General features: G+C 55.2%; 1 protein-coding gene across 1 annotated transcript in view; it reads right to left on the reverse strand.

Moving 5' to 3' along the window:
* Positions 1–20,930, reverse strand: part of BIN3 (bridging integrator 3) — a 45,025-nt gene that overhangs the window by 2,717 nt on the left and 21,378 nt on the right. Inside the window, exons 2-8 of the mRNA XM_041766243.1 lie at positions 18,290–18,338; positions 11,594–11,634; positions 11,118–11,179; positions 7,970–8,106; positions 7,432–7,472; positions 1,392–1,533; positions 1,067–1,201 (exon numbers count right to left, since the gene is read on the reverse strand). Coding sequence (XP_041622177.1) covers positions 1,067–1,201; positions 1,392–1,533; positions 7,432–7,472; positions 7,970–8,106; positions 11,118–11,179; positions 11,594–11,634; positions 18,290–18,338 — 607 coding nt within the window. The remainder of the gene's footprint in view (positions 1–1,066; positions 1,202–1,391; positions 1,534–7,431; positions 7,473–7,969; positions 8,107–11,117; positions 11,180–11,593; positions 11,635–18,289; positions 18,339–20,930) is intronic.

The following is a 20,930-nucleotide window of genomic DNA, read 5'->3' on the forward strand; positions in this document are numbered from 1 at the left end:
ATTTCTCCCAGGCCTAGGCTGAGCTGCTGGAGGGGAGCCTCATCTCCAGGGGCACTGCTCAGGGGGCAGGGGCAGGAACCCCCACTCGCTCGTGCAAGGTCATGTGCGGCCTCCTTTCTCCCTAGGGACCAAGGACACAGCCACTAACAAGTTCCAGCTCAGGGTTCCTGAGCCCGGGTGTGCAGCCCCGCCTTCGCCTTCTGTGTTCTCAAAGCTGCCCCCCCCCCCCCCCCCCCGCCTGTGATTGCTGAGTGCAAGGACCGGATGTGTCCACTGGAGGGCGCCAGACACCCAGGCCAAGGGCAGAGGTGGGCTGGAGGCGGCCGCGCCGCCAGCTTTGTTACCTGCGGGGGACTGTGGGAAAGGTGGCAGGATGCGGGCACCGGCAGTGGGCTGGGGGTCCTTCTTGGCGGGGACTCTGTACCTCAACCTTCTCCCTTACAAACGGGGAGCGAGGAGGGCAGATGCTGTGGGCAGTTGTACTTTGTGTCCTTACACCTTTGAGGCCTGGGAGACAGGGTCACAGCCTGTGGCCCGCCACCGTCTCACTGCCAGACCCCGGAGCTCCCACTGCCCCTCCCACACCCGGTCTGAGGCCAGCTGGCCTCTCTGCTTGAAGGTGCGCCTGGCCTGGCCCCCACGCAGGGGCCTTGAGCACGCTCTCCCCAGGGTTTAGGGAGCCCTCCAAGGGTTGTTACAAGTCAGGACATCAGAAGAGGAGTGACTGCTGTGGGGCTGCCGGGCCAAGGGCCCTCATCCTGCAGGCCCCTGCTCCTGGCCTCCTGAGCACACCACGCAAAGGACCTGCCCACCAAAGGGAGGCGTTGACAGTGTGGCCTGCTTTCTTCCTGCCACAGGTGGTACAGGACAGGAAGGAGAGAACTGGAGGGGAAAGCCATTCCACAAAAAGGGCCTCATCCCAGAGCTGGGATTAACCAAAGAGCCACGGAGGAGCTAAGACAGAGAAGTAGAGCAAACATTTAGAGCTGGAGTCTGGAGGCAGTGACGGGGGCAGGGTGATGGCACCGCTGTCGCATCCTGTGGGCGGGGTGTGGCGCGGCCTCACCTGCGCGCGGATCAGGGACTCGAAGCTGGGCTGGAAGTAGTCGAGCCGGCTGCTGTAGAAGCGCGGCATCTCATCCAGGAGCTGCTTGTTCTTGGCCTCAAAGTCTTCCCGCACAGGCCGAAGCTCTTCTCGGGCCTGGGGACCAAGACACGGGCTGGCAGGGCTCCCGGTGGCTCCTCCGGCTCCTCCACTTGGGGCAGGACGTGCCCGCCGGGGGCAGGAGAGAGTCCCACAGCCCCCAGGGCGGTCCCCAGGTAAAGGAGGCATCCGCCATGTGTCCCCAGGGGGCCCGCTGTCCACACCCAGCTCGCCCTCCTCTTGGTACCTGGTGCAGTTTGGCCAGCACTGGTCCGGTCTTCTCCTTCTCCTCGTACTTCTCCACCTTGGCCTGCAACCTCCTGTAGTCCTGCAAGGCCTGCTCCCGCCGCTTCACTGCCATGTTGAGGCTCGGGAAGACGCTGCCAAACCTGCCAAACACAGCCCCGTTGGACGTGGGCAGTTCTCGGGAGCTGCGGCCCAGCCTGAGCGCCTACCGAGTGCCAGACTGTTCTAGGTGTTGGCGATTTCGCATGAGCAAGGCAGATGAGGCCCAGGCCTCGTGGGGCTCCCGCTGCTGAGAATACGATCTGGGGTGAGGCCCAGGGAAAGAAGGTAGGCTAAGGGCCACCCTACTGATCTGAGATGAGCCACAGGGGCAGGAATGCAAGGAGGCCACCGAGGCGGTCCCTGCTCTTTCCCTGCCCATCTCACACGGCCCCGTGTGTGACAGACACCCGTCACAGAGGGTGGCCAAGCCGAGGGACTCCTTGGAGTCCTCTGTCCAACATCCTCCTGTAATACAACCAACGAGATGGAGGCCTGAGTGATGATGTGACTTCCCCAAGGTCACAATTAGGTAGTGACTGTCCAGCAGAGAACTCAAGATCCCAGTCCTCAGGGAACCTCCCCACCATCTCATGATGCCACCAGCAGGTGACAACTGCAGTGGAAACCTAGTATTGGTCTCTATCAGCTGACCACGGGAAAAGCAGGCATCCTCTGGTGCTTTCCTTCAAATGGCTACACTCTCAAACCACATGTTTGCGGGCAATGGCTCCAGGGCATCTTCTGGCCCCACCACGACTAAAAAAGACTACAGGGAAATGCTGAGGACTATATGCCATTCACGGAGGGGCAATGGACACTCTGGCTCTGTGGGCATCATCCTTGCGGCAGGTGTCATCTCTAACGGGGAGGAGCGGGAGACCGTGAGATAGACATGGGGCAGGGCTGTATCCCAGGCAGGGATGCTGGACTTCCCTTGATCAAGGGAATGGTGGAGGCAAGGCAAACCTGCAAGCAGATTTTCTGGAACTGGACAGGAGGGGATGGGCCAGCTTCCTGGAATGCTAAGCGTGCATGCAGGGCAGGAGGTGCCTGTCACTGTTGTGGGAGGCTGGAGGTGTCCACCCTGCAAGGTGGGAACGTGAGCAGCCTGAGAAGATCCGGCCCCGCAATCGAGGTAAATGGTGGGGGGGCACAGCAGTTATTCAGGGCTGCAAAGCAGAGGGGGCGACTCAGGGCCAGGAGCGAGCAGTGGGGTTCTCCCCTTCCATGAGCGCCCAGGGCCTCTCGGGCCACGTTTAGGTAGTTCAGATGCCGCATCAGGAATGACTCCCCAAGTCTGCCTCTCAAAGGGGCCTGCCCATGAATTTGGTTTTTCTTTCCAAGTTTTGCATAAAATTCTAGTTTGATGGGATCCCTGGGTGGCGCAGCGGTTTGGCGCCTGCCTTTGGCCCAGGGCGCGATCCTGGAGACCCGGGATCGAATCCCGCGTCAGGCTCCCGGTGCATGGAGCCTGCTTCTCCCTCTGCCTGTGTCTCTACCTCTCTCTTTCTCTCTCTGTGACTATCATAAATAAATAAAATTAAAAAAAAAAATTCTAGTTGGATGAATTTGGGTTTTAAAAACCTCAACAGGGGTGCCTGGGTGGCTCAAAGTGGGTTAAGTGACTGCCTTTGGCTCAGGTCGGGATCTCGGGGTCCTGGGATCGAGCCCTACATCGGGCTCCCTGCTCAGCGAGGAGCCTGCTTCTCCCTCTCCCCCTCCTCATGTTCTCTCTTTCCCTTTCCAATAAATAAATAAGATCCTAAAAACAAACAAACAAAAAAAAAAACAAAAAAAAAGCCTCAACAAATGAAGGGTGCTCGTGACAGAGTGTCTTTTGCCAGAAAACAGAGAATATAAATTTGACCAAAGCACTGAATTCCCCAGCCAAGGCTATAGATGCAGGAAAATTCTGGTGATTCTTACACCCGAGGAAGAGCACTAAAGTGAGTGCTTCTAGCTGACGGCATGTGCTAATGGGCTCACTAAGTGGAAAGGCCAGAAGTGGGTAAGACAGGCCCTTGGACAAATCAGTCATCAAATCACTACTACCGACTGAGCTGCGGGTGGAAGAGGCCTCCCGGGTGCGGTGCAGGCCGGGTGTGGGTAGTGGCCACCTCCAGGACACCGCCTCCCCGCCCCTGCCTCTGGGCAGGTCTGAAGAGCTGAGACCACCGGCAGGGACAGGCCTCGCTGTTTGTGCCTCAGGTGGTGGCTCTGACAGGGTCTCAGCGGCTCGGTGAGCCCCTCTCCCTCCCTGGGAGGACTGTGACCAGCAGCTGAGAGGATGTGACTCAAGGAAGCAGGTGCAATGGAGCCAGAGAAGCCACCGCCACCTCCCCCTCCACCCCAGCCAGACGAGGGGCCACTGGGGGCCACCTTCATTCTCTCATTAGAGGTGCCCAGATTGGGTGGCCCCAGGGCCTGAGCCCTTGCTGTCCATGCTGCTGGTGGCCTGGGGGGGCAGGGGGTGCTGACAGGATGGGAAGGAGGCAGGAAGCGGCAGCTGGAGGGTTTTCTCCTATTAGGAAGAAGGCAGCACGGCAGAGTCCACAGCACGAGATGCACGCTACGGGGGTGGGGGTGGGGGCGTGTGGACGACCACCCTGCTGGTCAGCTGAGCAGCTCCAGATGCCCTCTGGCCCCTGCAGCGCCTGTCTTCTCTGGTCAAAGGCACCAGGGATGCTGACTAAATGCAAGGACTGGATCAGCTCATAAAGGCAACAGGAATCCCACCGAGGGCCAAGTCCTGAGCCCTGAGGAGTGAGCCAAGCATGGGTCCAGGACTAGAGTTCCATGCAGTGCCAGGCAACCTCAGGGGACAGGCAGTGTATGAGTGATGTGTCTCCAGGATGCCACGCGGCCTCTGGAAGCAGGAGCACCTGTCCCCCATGGGGAGGAAGCGGCTGCAGTGCAAACCGGTCCCAGCTGCTCTGTTAGAGCCTCTAGGAAAACCATTTCTTCACCATGGTAACTTCTGCCTCCCAAAATGGTGCCCCTCGGTCACACCAACAGACCTGGGGAGGTTTGGCTGGCTTAGGTCACCGCAGATGGGTCACGAGTCAGTCACTTACCACCTGGGTGGCTTTGGGCTCTGGGCTGCAAGACTCCCTCGGAGTGGAGACAGGCGTCATGCCCTTCTTACATTAAAGTGGGTAAACCGAGGGCAGGCAGGGGGACTGGATGGCACAGTTGAGGTGGTGACAAAAGCGTGGGGACCCAGGGGGACCCCCTCTGTAATCCTGGCTCTGGTTAACTACACAGACAGAACACACGGGACGCTGCCTGTGCCGGGAGCTCGTACAGCACCAGGCCCTGGTGCGGGGTGCCAGTGCTCTTGCCCACCTTCAGGTCGGGGAGGGAAAGGGGGTTGGGAGGAAGGTGGGGACAGCCAGAGGCTGGTCCCTGTGCCTGGGCCCTCCCAGACTTGCTCCCAGGACCCTACAGAGTTATCTGCTGACTTCAGCTGAAAAGGGGCGGTGGGGGCCCAGCTGTCCTGCAGGTACCAAGTCCACACTTTCACCCGGCTGCCACAAAGAAACAAGGCTGGGAAGTCGGGGCCCTCTGCTCATCTCCCACTTCCCCCCGATAATAAGCAGTGATGTGGAACACGGGAGGCCCTGGGCCAGGGCCTCAGGGTGGACTCCACCCTCCAGAGGCAACTCAACCCACCACTTCAGCCCATGGACACCTCTGTGTCCTCCTCCTGAGCGTAGACCAAGCCATTCCAGGCGGCGGGTGGAGGGTGGGGGGGTTCAGGCCTCCCCTTCCCAGATGAGGAAACAGATTCAGAGGAGTGGGGCCTGGCCAGGGCCATGGGCTGGCTGGGGCAGGCTGGCCCACCTGGCACTTGCCGCACCCACTGAGCTGCACCATCTTGGCAGTTACGGATTATCCGGGTCCTTCTTCCCCAGAGCGCCACTGCAGCATCCCCATTAGGCCACAAGCTCCTCAAATCTGTGTTGTCTACCCTCTGGAGAAGGGGGAACAGGGCTGGGCCTACACCGGACCATCGCTGGAGCTCTGCCCAGGTGACTGTCCTAAGGTTCAACCAAACTGCCTCCCCTGGGCTAATGGTGGGGTGAGGAGGCAGAGAGAGGGAGGAGGGGAAGGCGGAGGGAGAAGAGGCCGGCTGGGAGGTAGGCTGGGAGCAGCCGGCCCTGGTGGGGAATGCCTGCCATTCCTCAATCTGTGCCCACACAGCCGGGATCTTCCACCCACCAGGAAAGGGAAATTGAAAGCATCCCCATCCGACCATGTGAACGCAGCCCAGAGATGGGGGATTAGAGGCCGAGCCCCCTGGGGGGAGGCTGGGGGCGGCGGGGTGGCCATGTGGCCATGTTCTTCATCAGAGGACAGGAAAGCTGCAGTTTCCTGTTTCCGGTACCGGGGTCCCTGGGAGCTTCTCTCCTGGCAAGAGGCGGCAGCAGGCAGTGGCGGTTTTATGTGGTTGGGGGGATCGCATGTCGGCCCATAGCCGGAGGAGCCAGCCGCCAGGCAGGCGGGCCGGGGGCTCAGGCAGGTCAGCGGATCCGCTGCGGAGATGGTGCCCGCCCCCTGTGCCACTCACCCACCTTCCTGGCAGGTGGTGGGCTGCTGGGGCGGTGGGAAGCAGCCGGGATTTCTCTCCATTTGGCTCTAGAAGCCAGGCATCAGATTTCAAGGCCGCCTCCTTGGTTGTGAAATCGAGATTGGAGTCAGTCCCCCTAGTCCTCGGAGCTGGTGTCCCCTGCCTAGCTCTGCCAGCTGTGGGTGTCCACGGCAGCCTCTGCGGCAGCCCCAGGGACCCCGGGGGGCAGGGTGTGCTCTGCCCATGGTCCTTCCCACCCAGCTGCAAACCCTCAGTCCCGGAGACCCACTCAGAAGGCCACCAGCAATGGAGCTCCTGCTGACATCTCAAGCCACCAGCCACCATCCTCCTCGGCAGCCTGCAACCTGGGGCCAAGCAGGGGCCAGGGAAGGAGTGGGGTGCAGGGTGAAATCCCTTCCCACCGTGGCCAAGCCGCCAGAGAGCCCTGGCTTAGAAGGAGCCTTCCCTAACCCCACCCCTTGGACCTGAGCAGGGAACGAAGAGCTCCATAACCCCAACGCCAGGGGCTGGAGGACCAAAAGCTGCGCTCTTCATCTCCCTCCGGGCCCTGATCCAGGCCTAATGGTAATTAGCAGAGCCTCATTACCCAGGCCTGGTGAGGCAGCTGCCAGGGACCACCACAGAAGAGGTAATAAAGTGCAGCTGCCGGGCTGGAGCGGGAGCCTTTCTAGGTCAGAGTCAGTTTGGGAGAGGCTAGGGAAGATGATGAAGTGATCTGGGAGCTTCAAGGCAAGGCTCCTGCCTGGACCCCCCGCCCCCCGCTCCCCCCTAGCCCGCCGCCAGCCCACCCCCTCCAGGGACTCAGGGAATAGGCCTGTCTGATCACTGCCCAGGGCCTGCCTGAGAGAAGATGAATCTTACAGAAGAATTTCTGACCCTGACAGGTCACAAGTGAGGGGACCTTCCTGGGCAGGCCCCCGCGGCTGCGCCCTTCCCCATGTGCAGCCACCCCCACATTTCAAAAGCTGAGTGCGGCAGGCAGCTGCTCTCCCAGTGCGGCCGGGCGAGATGAAAGGCCTTGCCCAGCCCCGCTCAGGGCCGGCCAAGACCTCGCTCGCCTGACTCGGCAGGCCCCGGGCCTCTGCTTCTCAGTCGGGAACAAAGGGGAGAGTGGCGAAGTGACCACTGGAGCAAAGGCCGCCTGCTGTGGCGGCTCAGACGTGCCCCACTGTCACTGAGTGTGCCCCAGCCAGGCGGGCGCTCTGGAGCTGCCACGGGTGTGGCACCCCTAGGGCCACAGGTCATGTAGCTAGGGTTCCTGCTGAGCTTCTGGTCAGCCCTGGCGTGTTTGCGGACAGGCTGCTAGAGATGATATCTGGTTGCCAATTGGGCAGCTGACCTGCCTTTCCAATAAGTGCCCTGAACCCAGTTCCCTGAGGCCTGTGGTCTCCGGATGACCTTTACTCACTTTTTTAAGGGTTCAATCACGGTCTTTTGAATCTGGTTCACCTGTTAAAAGAAAATACCCAATGACAACAAAACTGAGGGGGAGTCAAACTCTTGCTCACACAGGGGCCTCCAAATTCCTGAGAAGAGAAAGGGGGCCTCGGGGTTATGCTGAAAGCCCTGGGCAGGGACAAGACTGTGGGGAAGAGCACACAGGCGAGGCGTGGTGTCCCTACCTCTGAGGCGGGAGCGAGGCAACAGGGAGAACTGTGCTTGTTCTGGGTCAGCTCTCCTCCCCCAGCTGCTGTCTGCAGGCTGCTCAGTGGGGAGGCCGGGAGGGCACTGCAGCAAGTGTGAGGGGCTCCCCTGTCTCCCTCAGGGTCGCACTGTGAGTGAACTACGGGGAGCTTCCAGTGCTGAAGCCACAGAAGAGCTCATGGGGCTTGGACACACGGGCCTCCGAGGGCTGAGGGCAGCTGAGAAGTCCCTGCTGAGGACCCCTTGCAGGAGCTCCACCCGGGCAGAAGCCACGAGAAGGGGGAGGGCAAAACCCCACTTGCCTTTTCCTGGTTGAAGGCATCCATCCGCTTCATGGCCGTGTCTAGGGCTGTCACCATGTTCAGGAAGTCCTGGTCTTGCTCGCAGAGGGGATTGGAGAGCAAGTCCAAGGATATCTTCACAGCAGATTTGGACATGGCTGTAAGAAGTCAAAGTTCCGTGAACCTACGAGGGGATTGGCTTCAGGGCCTTGTCATCAGGAAGGACCCTGTCCTCCTTCAGCCCAGGGGCTGCCCCCTGACCTCCACCCCGGCCATGGGCCATAAAACTACAAAGCACCACAGAGCCGTGAGTCACGAGTCCTTACTACCTGGTGGTTGTTCCTGACCATCTGATGCGGCTCTGGGTCATTCTTTTGAGTAGCTTTACCTTTTGCGATGACTTAATTTTCTGAACTCAAGATTTTAACAGAATCATTTGGGTGGGAAGCTGTTAAAAAAACAAACTTATTTCTAGCTGTACAGATTCTAATTCAGTAAGTCTGGAATCCAGGAACGTGCATTCTAAAGACACTCTCTGGGCGGTTTGGAGGTGAAGCTTGGTTTGGGACGCCCTCACGGACAAGAGTAACAGCCTTCCACACCAGGGCCGGCAAACAGTGTAAAGGGCTAGAAATTGAGAGGTTAGGCTTTCGGGGCTGCTTGGTTTCTGCTGTCATTACTCAGCTCCGCCACAGATGATACCTACAGAATGGGGGTGGCCTGCTTCTGATACCATCTTATCGACACAACAAGGGCAGGTTTGGTGTGTTCAGACCACCCCAGGCTTCAGTGCCACACAGCAGTAAGACATACATTCAGAAACCCTTTTTCCCTGGAGATCTTCCACAACCATGGTCCTTCTGCAGTCTCTTCCTGCCCCTTGAGACTTCTGTTCACAAACAATGGAGACTTAAAAACGCGTACAAGCCAAGAACTACATAGCTGCCAACAGGTTCCCATGCCCCCACTGTTTTATTCGGGGCTCCAATAACCCAGGAGTCATGTTTGGCTCCACTTTACAGATGAGGCACGTTAGGCTCAGAGGAGCTTCTAACTCCCTCAAGGCCAGCCAACTGCAAGTGCCAGGCCAGGCCTAGACTCCAGGTACCTGCCTCTCTGCCAGGGTGTTGGCTTATGGTGTTCAAGGCTCCTGAGACTGCTTCCACATGGATAGAGACCACTGCCCTGCTGTAGCCTTGTTCATGTGTTCTGACTCTGTTTGACATAAGGGGAGTCTGGAAATCCCATGGCAGCTCCAAGGCAGGATGGAGCTCTAGTGGCAGCTCTGGAGAAAAAAAACAAAGTCTCCAGGTGCCGAAAGAGAGACAGGAGAAGGGTCATGCTTGTTCCACAGGGTCTGTGCCAAATCCAGGGTTTCAGGGGAAAACAAGCTTCTGAATGTATTTCTTACTATCTTACACCATTGGATTTAAGATGCCAGCAACTGTAAGACATTGTTACCATACGAACCACTGAAGGACAAAAATGCTGCCAACTAAACACCATTAAGTATTACGGTGTCTAGATTTCAGAGGTGTTATTAAATGTGAAAAAAATCTCTGAATTTATGAAATCAGGGCCACTCCACTTCATGACAGATGTGGCCTTGTCTGGCCACTGTATACGAGGAGGGAGCAGCCCTAAGCCCAGCCTTAGCCCGCCGGGGGGAAGGGGAGAGACAGAAACCCACCCAGAGGCCCCTCGTCACTTGGGCCCCTCCACAGGCCAGCAAAGAGGCCCAAGGTGGGTGACTGGCCTGGGCAGAGCCCTGTCCTGGCTTCCTCTCGAAACTGGGAGCTTGCTGCGGTCACCCAGCAAACAGGCCAAACACAGGAGAACCCTGGAAATGTAAACTTCCCAGAAATGTCAAAGCAGTGGAGCAAAAAAACCCCTCTTTCAAATCTGTGAGGTGACTTTGCAGGCCAAGGAGCAAACGTCACCTGCCTGGATTATGAAATGGTCTCAAGACAGTGTCATGAAAGGATAAAAACTTGGACAAAACTGGAAATGTCTGAAAAATTTCTTCTAATTTTTTTTTTTAATATTTTGGGAAAAATCCCTGAAAAGTCGGGGTTGGGGGAGACTTTCTTCCCAACTTTCCTTTTCTTTCCTAAAGCCTTCACACTTCATGCCTTTGTTGGGGGGGGGGTCTTTGTTTGAACCATCTGAAGTCCATTAATAGCAGGGAATTCACCCCCGCCCCCCGAGAGTCCTCAGCCGCCTCTGTGAGCACATCCAAGGACCGCTGGGCCCCCACCCTCAGGCATTGGGACTGTGTGGCCAGCCTAATGCAAACTGGAAGGCTGGTTGTCTTTGAACCTTAAAGAGAGTGGGGGTCTTAGACACCACATGGGTCTCTGGAACCCCAATGCAACCTCAGAATGTAAGGGTCAACCAGGACTGGTCACGTGCAGGTGATCTGGTTTGGGCACATGGAATGGGACATTAGATCTTGTCCAGGGAGCGGACTAGATTCCAAGAGCAGGAAACTTGATTCCCCTCAACTGTTTGGAGCAGTGGTTATCCAAATGGGGTCCCTGGAGCAGCTGCAGCAGCACTGTCTGGGGTGGGTCTTCCGGAGACTCTGACACACTGTCTGGGGTGGGGCTCAGGCCTTCGGCTGGGCTGGGGTGCTGCTGTTTCAGGAGGGCCTTTTCTGCCCAGACTCTGCTTCTGACTCTGGGCTCCAGGGCACTGCTCCCTGCCCACCTCCCCCTCATTTCTTTGTTGGACAACCATGCCCTCCACTTCATGGACTCCTGACATTCCACTGCTTTCAAAGCTGCTCACAATAAAAACACTACCTTCCCTTCATTTGTGCTTGGACAGTACAGTGGTCTGGAGAAGCACCGAGGAGAGGAAGCAGTAGGCCGCAGCCTCTCCTGTGCTAGAAAGGCAGTGGCAAATGATAAAGATGCCACCCAGGTAAGTGTAGCTACCCACAAAACAAGTGACAGATGGGCTCCGAAATCAGACCCTCGGCTTGCTGTGCACACAGCACGGGGACGCTGTGGCAATTGTGTTCAGACCCACCTGCAGCCTCTGGGTGAGCAGTGGCAGGGGGCTCTGTGCACAGACCACAGGAGCCAGTGCTAAGTGATGGAGGGCCAGAGGCCCACCCTGTGTGCCCCCCGCCCCTCCCAGCCAGGCCTGGGGATCCGCCACCTACCCAGGTCAGCATCGGTGCTCTTCTTCATGTCCTTCTGCAGCCTCCTGGTCTGCTCCTCCAGCCTGCAAGGCAGGGGCACAGGCTCAGGCACCTGGCACCACCAGCCTGCTTCAACCCCCTTCCTTCCCATCCACCTGAGTTAAGGCCAACCTGACACTCTGGAATGCCTTCCAGGAGACGAAGGGGCCCCTAACTCTGCGGGGATTTTTCCCACTGATCGCAGGGCCACCACCAGCTCTGCGTGAAGCCAGGCACCCAAAGGCTATGAGTTAACGACTCTCCCACAGCCATCAGCTGGCAGAGAACTTCCGGCAGGTTGTGAACTGAGCCGCCCTCAGCTCCCAGGGTACTAGTGGGGCAGAGGAGAGGCCCACCACTGGCGGTGCCAGAAGGGGCACAGCAGAAATTGAGACCTGGCGGAAGGCTCCTGCCCTTCCCTCCCCGCTTCCCTCACCCTTCTGGGGGTTGACACTCACTGCTGGAGTTTTCCATACTCTCTTTCAAAATCTCTCTCCACCTGTAACCAAAGAGATAACTCAATCATCAGAGAAATGACAACACGTTGGAAAAAATCTGCCAGCCTCCCGAAACTCCCTGCACGACTTCCCCCCGGCTGTGGAGAACAACTCGGTCCAGCCCATACAAGCACCAGCAGATCGTTAACGACACAGTATCCCTGTGTTCCCAAATTAATTAAGTGTTGGATTTAGGGCAAAAGCCTCCCCTCCCAGATGGGCCAGCCAGGCAAGTAGCAGCGGATTGTGGCTCTGTTCCTCTGCCACAGGGCGCGAGGCACTCAGCTGGGTTCCCTCTCCTCCCTCTCCCCTCAGGTGAGGTGCTCGGAATGTGACGAGACTCAGGCAGCCCAGCGGGGAAGCAGGTGGGTCCCGTCCAGCTCCCGGTTTCCTCACAGGGCCTGCCACCTGCAAGGAGGTTCCGGGTGGATCCTGAAAGATCCTGTGTCTGAGCTCTGTGTGCTGGGATGTACCCAGCACAAATACTATTACTACTGACTCGGGCAAGGCTCTCTTAAAATTCTGGCTTGAGATTTCCCCGATGCCAGCAATATTTACATCAGATGTGTGTGAGTCTTGATCCCAATTCTGCTGCCCACATATCAGAAATTAAGAAAGTCATCTGCACGTCTAGTGCCTGAATTTCCCCATCCATCAACCAGGGCCCTGGCAATGGTCTCTCGGGAGAGTGGCCCGTGAGTTATATAACCTCTGAGAGCTGAAAGGAGGGGGCCAAGGCCTCTCCTCTTTCCCTTCCACAGAGGCAGTACCAGCTCCCCGGGCGGCTTGCTGAGCCTCTGGGCTGAGGGTCTCAAGTAAAAGCAGCTAATGCTCACAGGGCGCTCACCCCGTGTTTCTGGGGACGGCTGTTCCTCACCTGGAGAAGGCAGGTGTACTTATGGGCCTCACTGTACTCAGGAGCTCCCTAGGACACAGTGAAACAGACTGTACAAGATCACACCACTAGTGAGTGGCCCAGCTGGGATTTGGACACGTGTGGCCTGGCTCCAAGGCCTGTGCTCTTAGCCAGCATTCTAGTGAAAGGGGAAAAATGCATTTGCTGATGAATTAAAGTCATGATCTCAGAAGGTGCCTTCTTGGCTGCTCTCCAAGATTCCGGCCAGTGAGAGCCCTGAAATGATTCTCATGCTCACAACAGGCAGGCTGATGCTCATGGAGTGCGAAATTGTGCAAAGTGTCACGGCCTCACTGCTCTTTATCCAGCACACCCTTCCTTCATGGTGCCCAGCCAAGGAGCTTTCGGGAGCCCCATGGACCCCATACCCCTCATGTGCACCGAGGTAAACTCAACATAGTCATAGAACATGATTTGGGCCAATTTTTTCATGTTATGAATGAGGAGAACAAAGCCTGGAGGTAGGAGGTGATTGACAGAAGGATGCAGGGGCTAGTCAGTGGCAAAGCAAGGCTAGAATTCAGTCTTCAAGCTCGGCACCCTCCCCCACTTTGAAAATGACATTCAGGGGGGTGCCTGGGTTTGAGTCCTGTGTTGGGCTCCCTGCTCAGCGGGGAGCCTGCTTCTCCCTCTCCCTCTGTCCCTCCCCCTGCTTATGTTCTCTCTCTCTTCCTGTCAAATAAATAAAATCTTTAAAAAAAATTAAAAAAAAAAGAGAAAATGACAGTCATTAATCCCACAAACACTTATGACCATCTACTCTGCCAGGTGTGAGGGATCCACTGGTGAATACAACAGATGCGGGGCCTTGAGGAAGAGATGAAACAGATTCACACACAGGCACACACATGTAACCCAAATGGTGGACATGACACCGTGGGAATGGTGCGGAGAACCTGAGTAGCTAGGGTCCCAGGGCGTGACCATGTGTCATCCTTGCACAGACATACCTCATCCTCCTCATCTGAACTGTAAAATTTAAAGGCAGGAACCCAGGGTCTTTCCTTACTTTATGATCCCAGCATCTGGGATCTGGCACAAAAGTGTGAGGTAAAATTCACCCCTGGTTTCTCCTCCTCCCACAGTCTTTGCCCTCTTTTCTATAGACCCCCCGTCTCTGTTTCCAGGAACTGGACGTCTTCATCACTGCCTTCCTTATGACCCATCAAAAGCTGCTCTAGAGAAATTCAAAATTTGCTTTCACTAAAGCATATATTCCTGGTAAAAGCTTCAAGTGCCACCTGTCCCAGGGGATGTGTAGCTGGGCAGGAATCAAAGTCTCAGACAAGGACTGAAGAGCATCTGGCGTGACTACAGGTGGTGGCTTTGTTCTGGGGGTGGGGGGTGGGGTGCCTGGCCCAGGCCCAGCAAGCTGGCATAGAGGCAGTCCAGCCCTTTCTCCGAGGACGGTCGGGGACAGGAGAGAGCAGAGATGGATGAGACATGAACTCTGACGCCAGCTGTGCAGCACTACCTAACATTTTGAGTCTCGGTTTCTTTCCTGGTAGCATGGGAAAACTTTGTTTAGCTTTTCCCTGTGAAGATTTCCGGTAGCCAATGAGGCAAGGGGGTAGCATGGGGCCCCACTGGCTTGCTTGGAGGATTCCCAGGAGTCCGTGCCAAGCCCAGAGCAGTCTGGGGGTGCAGAGTGGACTGTAGCCCCTTGGCTGAGAGGCGAGGCAGTGCATAGCATGTGGCTGGTTGACAGCTAGGATGAACCTTGTCTTTGCCTAAGCCTGGATCCTGTGCCTGGGGATGGTACCAGTGCCTCCCCTGACAGGACACATTACCTCTTACTTCATAGGACATGATTGCTGAGCAGAGTCTTCACATATGAAAAGTTTTTCTTCCCAAGAGAATGAAACTAAGATTAAGGAGGTCCTGGTCACAATCCAGCTTTCCTGAAGATCAAGAACGTGGAGTCGGTGCTGCTGCTGGGGAGGCAGGCTCAAGGAACGCCTGCCGACCCACCGGAGCTCCAGCCTTGGCTCCCGGCACTCTCTTTTGCAATCCCCACGTGTGCTGATGCGTGTGTGTGTGTGTGTGTGTGTGTGTGTGTGTGTGTGGGATGTCAGAGAGCACCTGGTCCCCCCAGCTGGGACTGCTTGGACTTGCACACAGAGTGAGCGACTGTGGGTTTCCAACTGGGCCGGATCACTCTGGTTGGTGAGAAACTCGAGGTCTCACACTGGCAGCTCAGAAGTATGTCAGGGTGGGGCTTGGTCCTTCTGCCGCTGCTCATCGTGCCTGCGATGTTCATGAGCATTTCCCTCCTCTGCTTCTGGAAGCCAGGTGTGAGTTGTTTTTACAGCTCCCTGGCCTCAAGATCTCTCTCTTCCCTTGGGGAAAGATCCAAGGCCACACAGCCAGGATTCTGGCCCCTCAGACAATGGCTGAAGGAATAAAGAGACACACTGGATCCTCAGTCCGAGGTATATCCATTCTGAAGGGAAGAGCCAAACACAAAAGATCGGAACATCTTTGAACGCTTGATGCTTTTGCCAAAGAGGCGATTGGCCCCCAGTCAACAATGTGAGTGTAAACACATGTGCAGGACTGTCAGAGGGTCAGGGGCGTCTGGGCCAGGCTGGCGGGGTTAGCACAGGGGGACTCGAGCACCACCCTGTCGCCTGCTCCCTATGTGCTCGAATACTGCAGGTGGAAGGGTGAGACTGTGCGCTCACCGCTCAACCGCCACCGCCTTGGGGCAGGCTGGTCCAGGGCAGGCCTCAGTCTCTAAGTGGGTGAGTGGGCCCAGTTCCCAGCCAAACGGCCATGCGTGGTGACGTGAAAAAGGAGGCCGGCAGGCAGGGCTGGGGCTTTAGCCATGGAGCTAAGCTGTGTCAGATCAGAGCAGAGACAAGGGGCATGCGAGGTGCTCTAAGAAGCCTCTCTTTGAGAGGTGTTGGTGAGGGGAGCAGCTTCCCTTTGTCCCTTTGGTATGTTGCAACGAGATTAAACGAGGCTGAGAGATGCTCCACTTTGCAAGCGAAAATCTTTCTCGAGTGAAGGCTCGATACGGTGGATGCTCTTCTGCCTCGATGCTGTGGAGAACCTACGTAGCTATGACTCTGAGTGTGTGCTTTCCTTCACCCACAAGACCCAGGCTATGTGCTTCCAAGAGCTCTTCCATCCTTGCAGGTGACGGAGGGAGGAGTAGCTACTTCTTGCCATACCAAGATGCTCCAGCTACTTTATGGGACTGCAAGAGCAGGAGGGGGACTGAGCAGGAGGTTCAGACCTGGAGTTGGGGGACCTTCTGTCCTTGCACTTCCATCCCAATGGCCAGCCCCTGCAGAGAACATGCTATTCCAGCCAGAGCCTTGACAATAATGGAATTCGTGTTCATGACCTGGGCACAGGAGAACAGTGAGAGCACATGCACAATGCTTTCTTTGTGTCTTACAGTTGGGTGCCTTGAGCCAAAAATCTCCTGAAACTCCCTGAAGATAACATGAGTGTTTCTTCCCATGACAGGGGCACCAGGCTTTCCAGTCAGCAGGCAGCCACATCTGGGCCCCCTCTGACAGTGCCTGGGCAAGAACAGCAGTGCGTCACCATTGTTTAGGGGCAGCCGCCAGAGGCGCCGAGACAGCTGCCTGGGCTCGGCCTGTTGTGGGGGCCAGGAGGGGTGGCGGAGAATGAGACCGAAGGGGCAGGCTCTCATTCCTTCTACTTCAGTGCCTCTGGGGAGTTGAGGGAGCAAATAACTCTCTTCTAAAGCCCTAACTCTGCTTTGATTCCTTCTAAGAGATCAAAGGCCCCGCCTACCCTTTCCCTGAACTAGGGATCTGGCTCCTGGGGACAGACTGAATCCTTGGTGGTTTAAGAGTCAAATCAACTATCTTCCCACCATGTAGTTAATATTTATTGGGGGGCGCACTATGTGCCAGACGCTGGGTGAAGTGTTTCATATGCAGAAGCTCATGTAAGACTTATAATACACCAATGGCACAGGTTCGAGGCTCATCTGCACTTATGGAGGAGGGAAGCAAGGCTCAGGGAGTGAGGGCCTTGCCCGCGGTCACACACAGCATGCAGCAGAGCGGTGGGAATCCAGGCAGGAAACCTCCCAAATCCCTCTTTGTAACCACTACTTGCTGCCCAGTCTGTCCGGGGGAGATTACGGAAGTCAGAGGACCGTGATTCTATCCCAAATAAGAGCCATGTGGGGAGGGAAGAGAGAGGCCAGGGGCCCAGCCGTGGGCCTGTCTGTAGGGTGCTGGGACTGTATCTCTGTCCTTTCTCTGGGGAGTCCTTGCTACTCCTCAGAGGAAAAGACCCAGAGATCTTTCCGTCAAAAAACTCCGGTAAGGAAGCCAGAAACTGACTTTTCTGTGGAGAACGACGACTATCTCCACAAAGGTAAGGGTGTTGGGAGAGTTTTCTGTTTGTCTGTTTGTTTTTTGGTAGTGAGTGTTGGGAATAAAGGACCCTTCTCAAAACCACTTCCCTTTCAGATCTGCCCTGGATTAAACTCTGGAGACTCCAAGCCACACCTTCCCACTTCCTGTAGCCGGCTAGAGCCCAACACTTGCACGCCCAGATTCTCGGCGCTTCAGCTGAGAGCCTCCACAGATGGTCAGCCTCTGCATGGGAGGTAAACTCTCAGGCTGTCCCCGGCCTGCCTTCACTGGAAAGAGAAATGCAGGCCTATTTCCTTTTAAGTGGCCTGACTTTGGATTTTCCAAAGACTAAGCCATTGGTCAAATGTGTGCTGAACTTCCCTTCTTGCCAAACTGAAGCAGTTATCTTTCCTGTAGCTCTGAGGCTGGAGCCAAGGAGGGCCGAGGTTGTTAAGACAAGGAGGACCATCAGGACGTCTACCAGGCTGACAGCACTCACTTCCTGCAACTGTCACGATGAGAGGCGCTGTGCAGTTATGGTTCCCCACAGTAAAACCAAGAGCCTGCTTCGGTTTTTGGAGGGTGGTTTGGGGGGGTGTTCAAGACGTCATTCTTTACCAGAATTCCCAAACCTTGGGAGACCATCACAACCTGAGTGAGGTAGCACAAAGAACTGGAATGTGTATTGAACAGAAGCTCTAACCCGGGTTCCAATTTCAGCTGTCAGTATTCGTCTTTTTTTAACAACCTTAGGAAGTCACTGTGACTCCTTGGGCCTGGGTTTTCTTGTCAGCTGGACTAGATGATCTGAAAGGGCTTCCATTTCTAACTTTCTAAGAATCTATGATTCCTCTCCCATTCTGGAGATAAAATAGGGATAAACACTGTGGGCTTTCAAGGGGGCAGGATTCAGTCATGCCCTCCCACTGACTCTGGGTCCTGGCCAACATGCCTTTGGCAGTGTAGAGAAAAGGACCCCCCTGGAGAAGCTTCTTGGTCTTCATGCAGCCCGAGGTGGCTGGAGATAAAGGCCTGGGACATGTCTTCGGTGGGGGCCTATGTTTCAGGAGCCCTCTTAGGAAAGTGCAGATGTCATACCAGATCGCAGAGCTGGGCCATTCAGAAGCAATGGATTTCTCCTCACCCATCACCTACTTCTTCGACCTGCCTGAGGACGACGGGGACGAGCCCAGGCTGATCTGCGGCAGGAAAATGTCCCAGGCTAGGAGGCCCCTTGCAAGTCCCAGTCTAGGAGAGGCTCTAGAGTGATGCAGCTGGGAAGAAGGCAGCCCAGGATCTGCCCTCCCAGTGCCACGATGTGCTGAGTCAAAGTTCTGGTTCTCTGCAAAGGCCACGTGAGACAGAGTCTTAGAATGAAAGAATCGAGTTACTCACTGTTTTGGGGACAATCTGTTTCTTGGGCTGCCCAATCTTGAAAGGAATCCTATGAGAGAAAGAGACAAAGGGGTCTTTTAGGAGATGCGGGAAAGGATGTGGCTGGAAATAATTGATGAAGTCTAGGCTGCTATTCCCCAGGAAGGCAAAGAGCAGCCATGGCTTGCTCCTCAGCACTCATGACACATGCCCCGTGGGTCTCAGGCCATCGGAAGCCAGGCTGGGCTCTGGAGAGTGATCTTTCCATGGACGGTGTCAGCTAGAAGTCCTGGGTGCAGCCTTCTGCCCCAGACCATCTTTCCTACCAAGACTCTGGTGTTGAGACACACTGCAGAAGTGAAGGTGGGAAAGCAGAGATGCCATTTCACTAACAGGTCACTGTAAGTCTGTCCTGAGGGGCTGTGAAGTCAGAAATCACAGGCTTGCCTAGGTAGCTGTCATCCTTGAAAACAAGCATTTAAAAAAACACCACAAGAACCATTTATCGTCTGTATTAGGTGCTTCACTACTTCTTTCTAGAGGGAGAACAGTAGCCCTGCACAGCCTCCTATGTGGCTGGAGACAGCAAACTATCGGGGCGTGAAGAACCAGGTTATTTCCAGTAAGAAGTGACAAAATTGAAAGGTGGCTAACTTAGAGAGGAATCTGAATCGAGCCCAAGTTTGTCCTGAACTTGTTAGGAAGCTCTTGCACCTCGGGTTCCCCAATTGGAAACGGTGGACAGTTTGGCCTAAAAGAAGGAAGGTCAAGGTCTAGGCTCTAAACCAAGGCACCAGCCCCACTGCCGCCTCCACCTCTGAGGAGCCAGCTGCCCTTCAGCAGGTAATGACTGCCCTGGGACCCATCTCCTGCTCTGTGAAAGGACAGGGTTAAACTGGATAATTCAGAGCTTCCTGGAGGCACTGAAAATTCTGATTCTACAATTCTGAGAAGTGTGGCCTGGCCAGAAGCAAACACCAGGGTGCCAACTGCTGGAGAAGCAGAGGCTCCGGGAGGCCCTCAAGCTAAAAGTGTGTTAAGCCCCCCTGGGATCAAGTTAGGGGACACCACAACAACACTGAGGGGACAATGCCACTCCTACTCCTATTCCCTGTAGCACTCAGGGCACGCCCTGGAGCCAGAGTCCCTCCCATTCAAACCTCCCGCTTCCACTGCCGCACCCACCCATCCACCGCCCCTTCCCTCTGCACCCCCTTCTGCCCAAGCCTGCTTTCTCTTGGCCCAAACTGACCAACGCTGTTGCTAAACCCAATGGTATAATTAACCACGGATAATAACCCCAGACAACGATCCGGTTGAGAGGATGGGCCAGCCTGAGTCACAGTGGTTTAAATTTAATTTCTGGAGGACATCCTGTTTATTGTTAACCCAGCCTGGTAATTTAGGAGCATTAACCCTTTGGGGGCTGGCTGATTCACGTGGCCTCTGTAAACAAATAATCAGTGGCTATATAATTAGCAGGGGGGAAAGGTAAGCTCTGGAACTGAAAAGGAGAGAAAAGGTGAAATTGCTCTTTCCCTTCTTCAGATCTGAAGAACAGAGGTTAGGGGAGCTAAGCTCTGTAGTTCCCTCCTCGTGCCCCCAGTTATTCTTCTCAAAATTAGGGACTGGAGTTGATTGACAGAATGGTTTTGTACAGCAAACAACTGCCCTCAAGGACCATTTTGGTGACAGTGCAAATGAGGCCCTGGTGGCATTGAGAAAAGATGGACTCTGTTCTGTGTGAAGCATGTTGCGGTATAACAAGCTCTAGCCTGGGAATCAGAAAGCCTGTCTCTGTCTCTAACTAGTTTTGTGTAGTGGACAAATCACGATCTCTCTGGAACTCAGTTTCTTAAACTCTAAGACAAAGGAGATGGAATAGAGGGTCCCTTCAGCCCATCTAATAAAACTTGAATTCTAAACTGAATCTTCATTGCAGGAACACAGGAGCTGGATGAGAATTCTACAGAATTCTGAGTGGTCTTCAAAATGATTCTAACTTGGAGTCTAATACTACAGACTAGCTACAAAGAAATTAGGAACTTAGATGCCATTACTTGTGGTGCCACAGCCTCTCTAAATCTTAATTTGGAATCACAGTATTTTTAGAATTGCAAGTTACCATAGAAATTGTTCCAGTTCAACCCTCTCATTTTGTAGATGAGAAAGCCAATCTGGAGAGGTCCAATGACTAGCCCAGGGTCATTCTGCTCCTTCACAACCGAACCAGGAGTAAACAATCCACTTCTCTCTTTGCTATTCATGGTTTACTACTCTTTCACATGAATTTGTTATATTTATTTGAAGCAAGTAAGAAAAATCATTTGATCAAAATACCTAACCTTAAAACACCATGGAATTTCAAAGGGGCTCATTGTTCTTTCTTTATTTTTTTTTTAATTTTTTTTAAAATTTATTTTATGATAGTCACAGAGAGAGAGAGAATGGCAGAGACATAGGCAGAGGGAGAAGCAGGCTCCACGCACAGGGAGCCCGACGTGGGATTCGATCCCGGGTCTTCAGGATCGTGCCCTGGGCTAAAGGCAGGCGCCAAACCGCTGCACCACCCAGGGATCCCTCATTGTTCTTTAAAAGACTGGAAACACAAGAAATGAAGAGAGCAGTGTTGTTAGGAGGAAAGGGGCTGTGCAAACACAGC

The sequence above is a fragment of the Vulpes lagopus genome, chromosome 8, assembly GCF_018345385.1.
Source record: "Vulpes lagopus strain Blue_001 chromosome 8, ASM1834538v1, whole genome shotgun sequence".
Lineage (NCBI taxonomy): Eukaryota > Metazoa > Chordata > Mammalia > Carnivora > Canidae > Vulpes > Vulpes lagopus.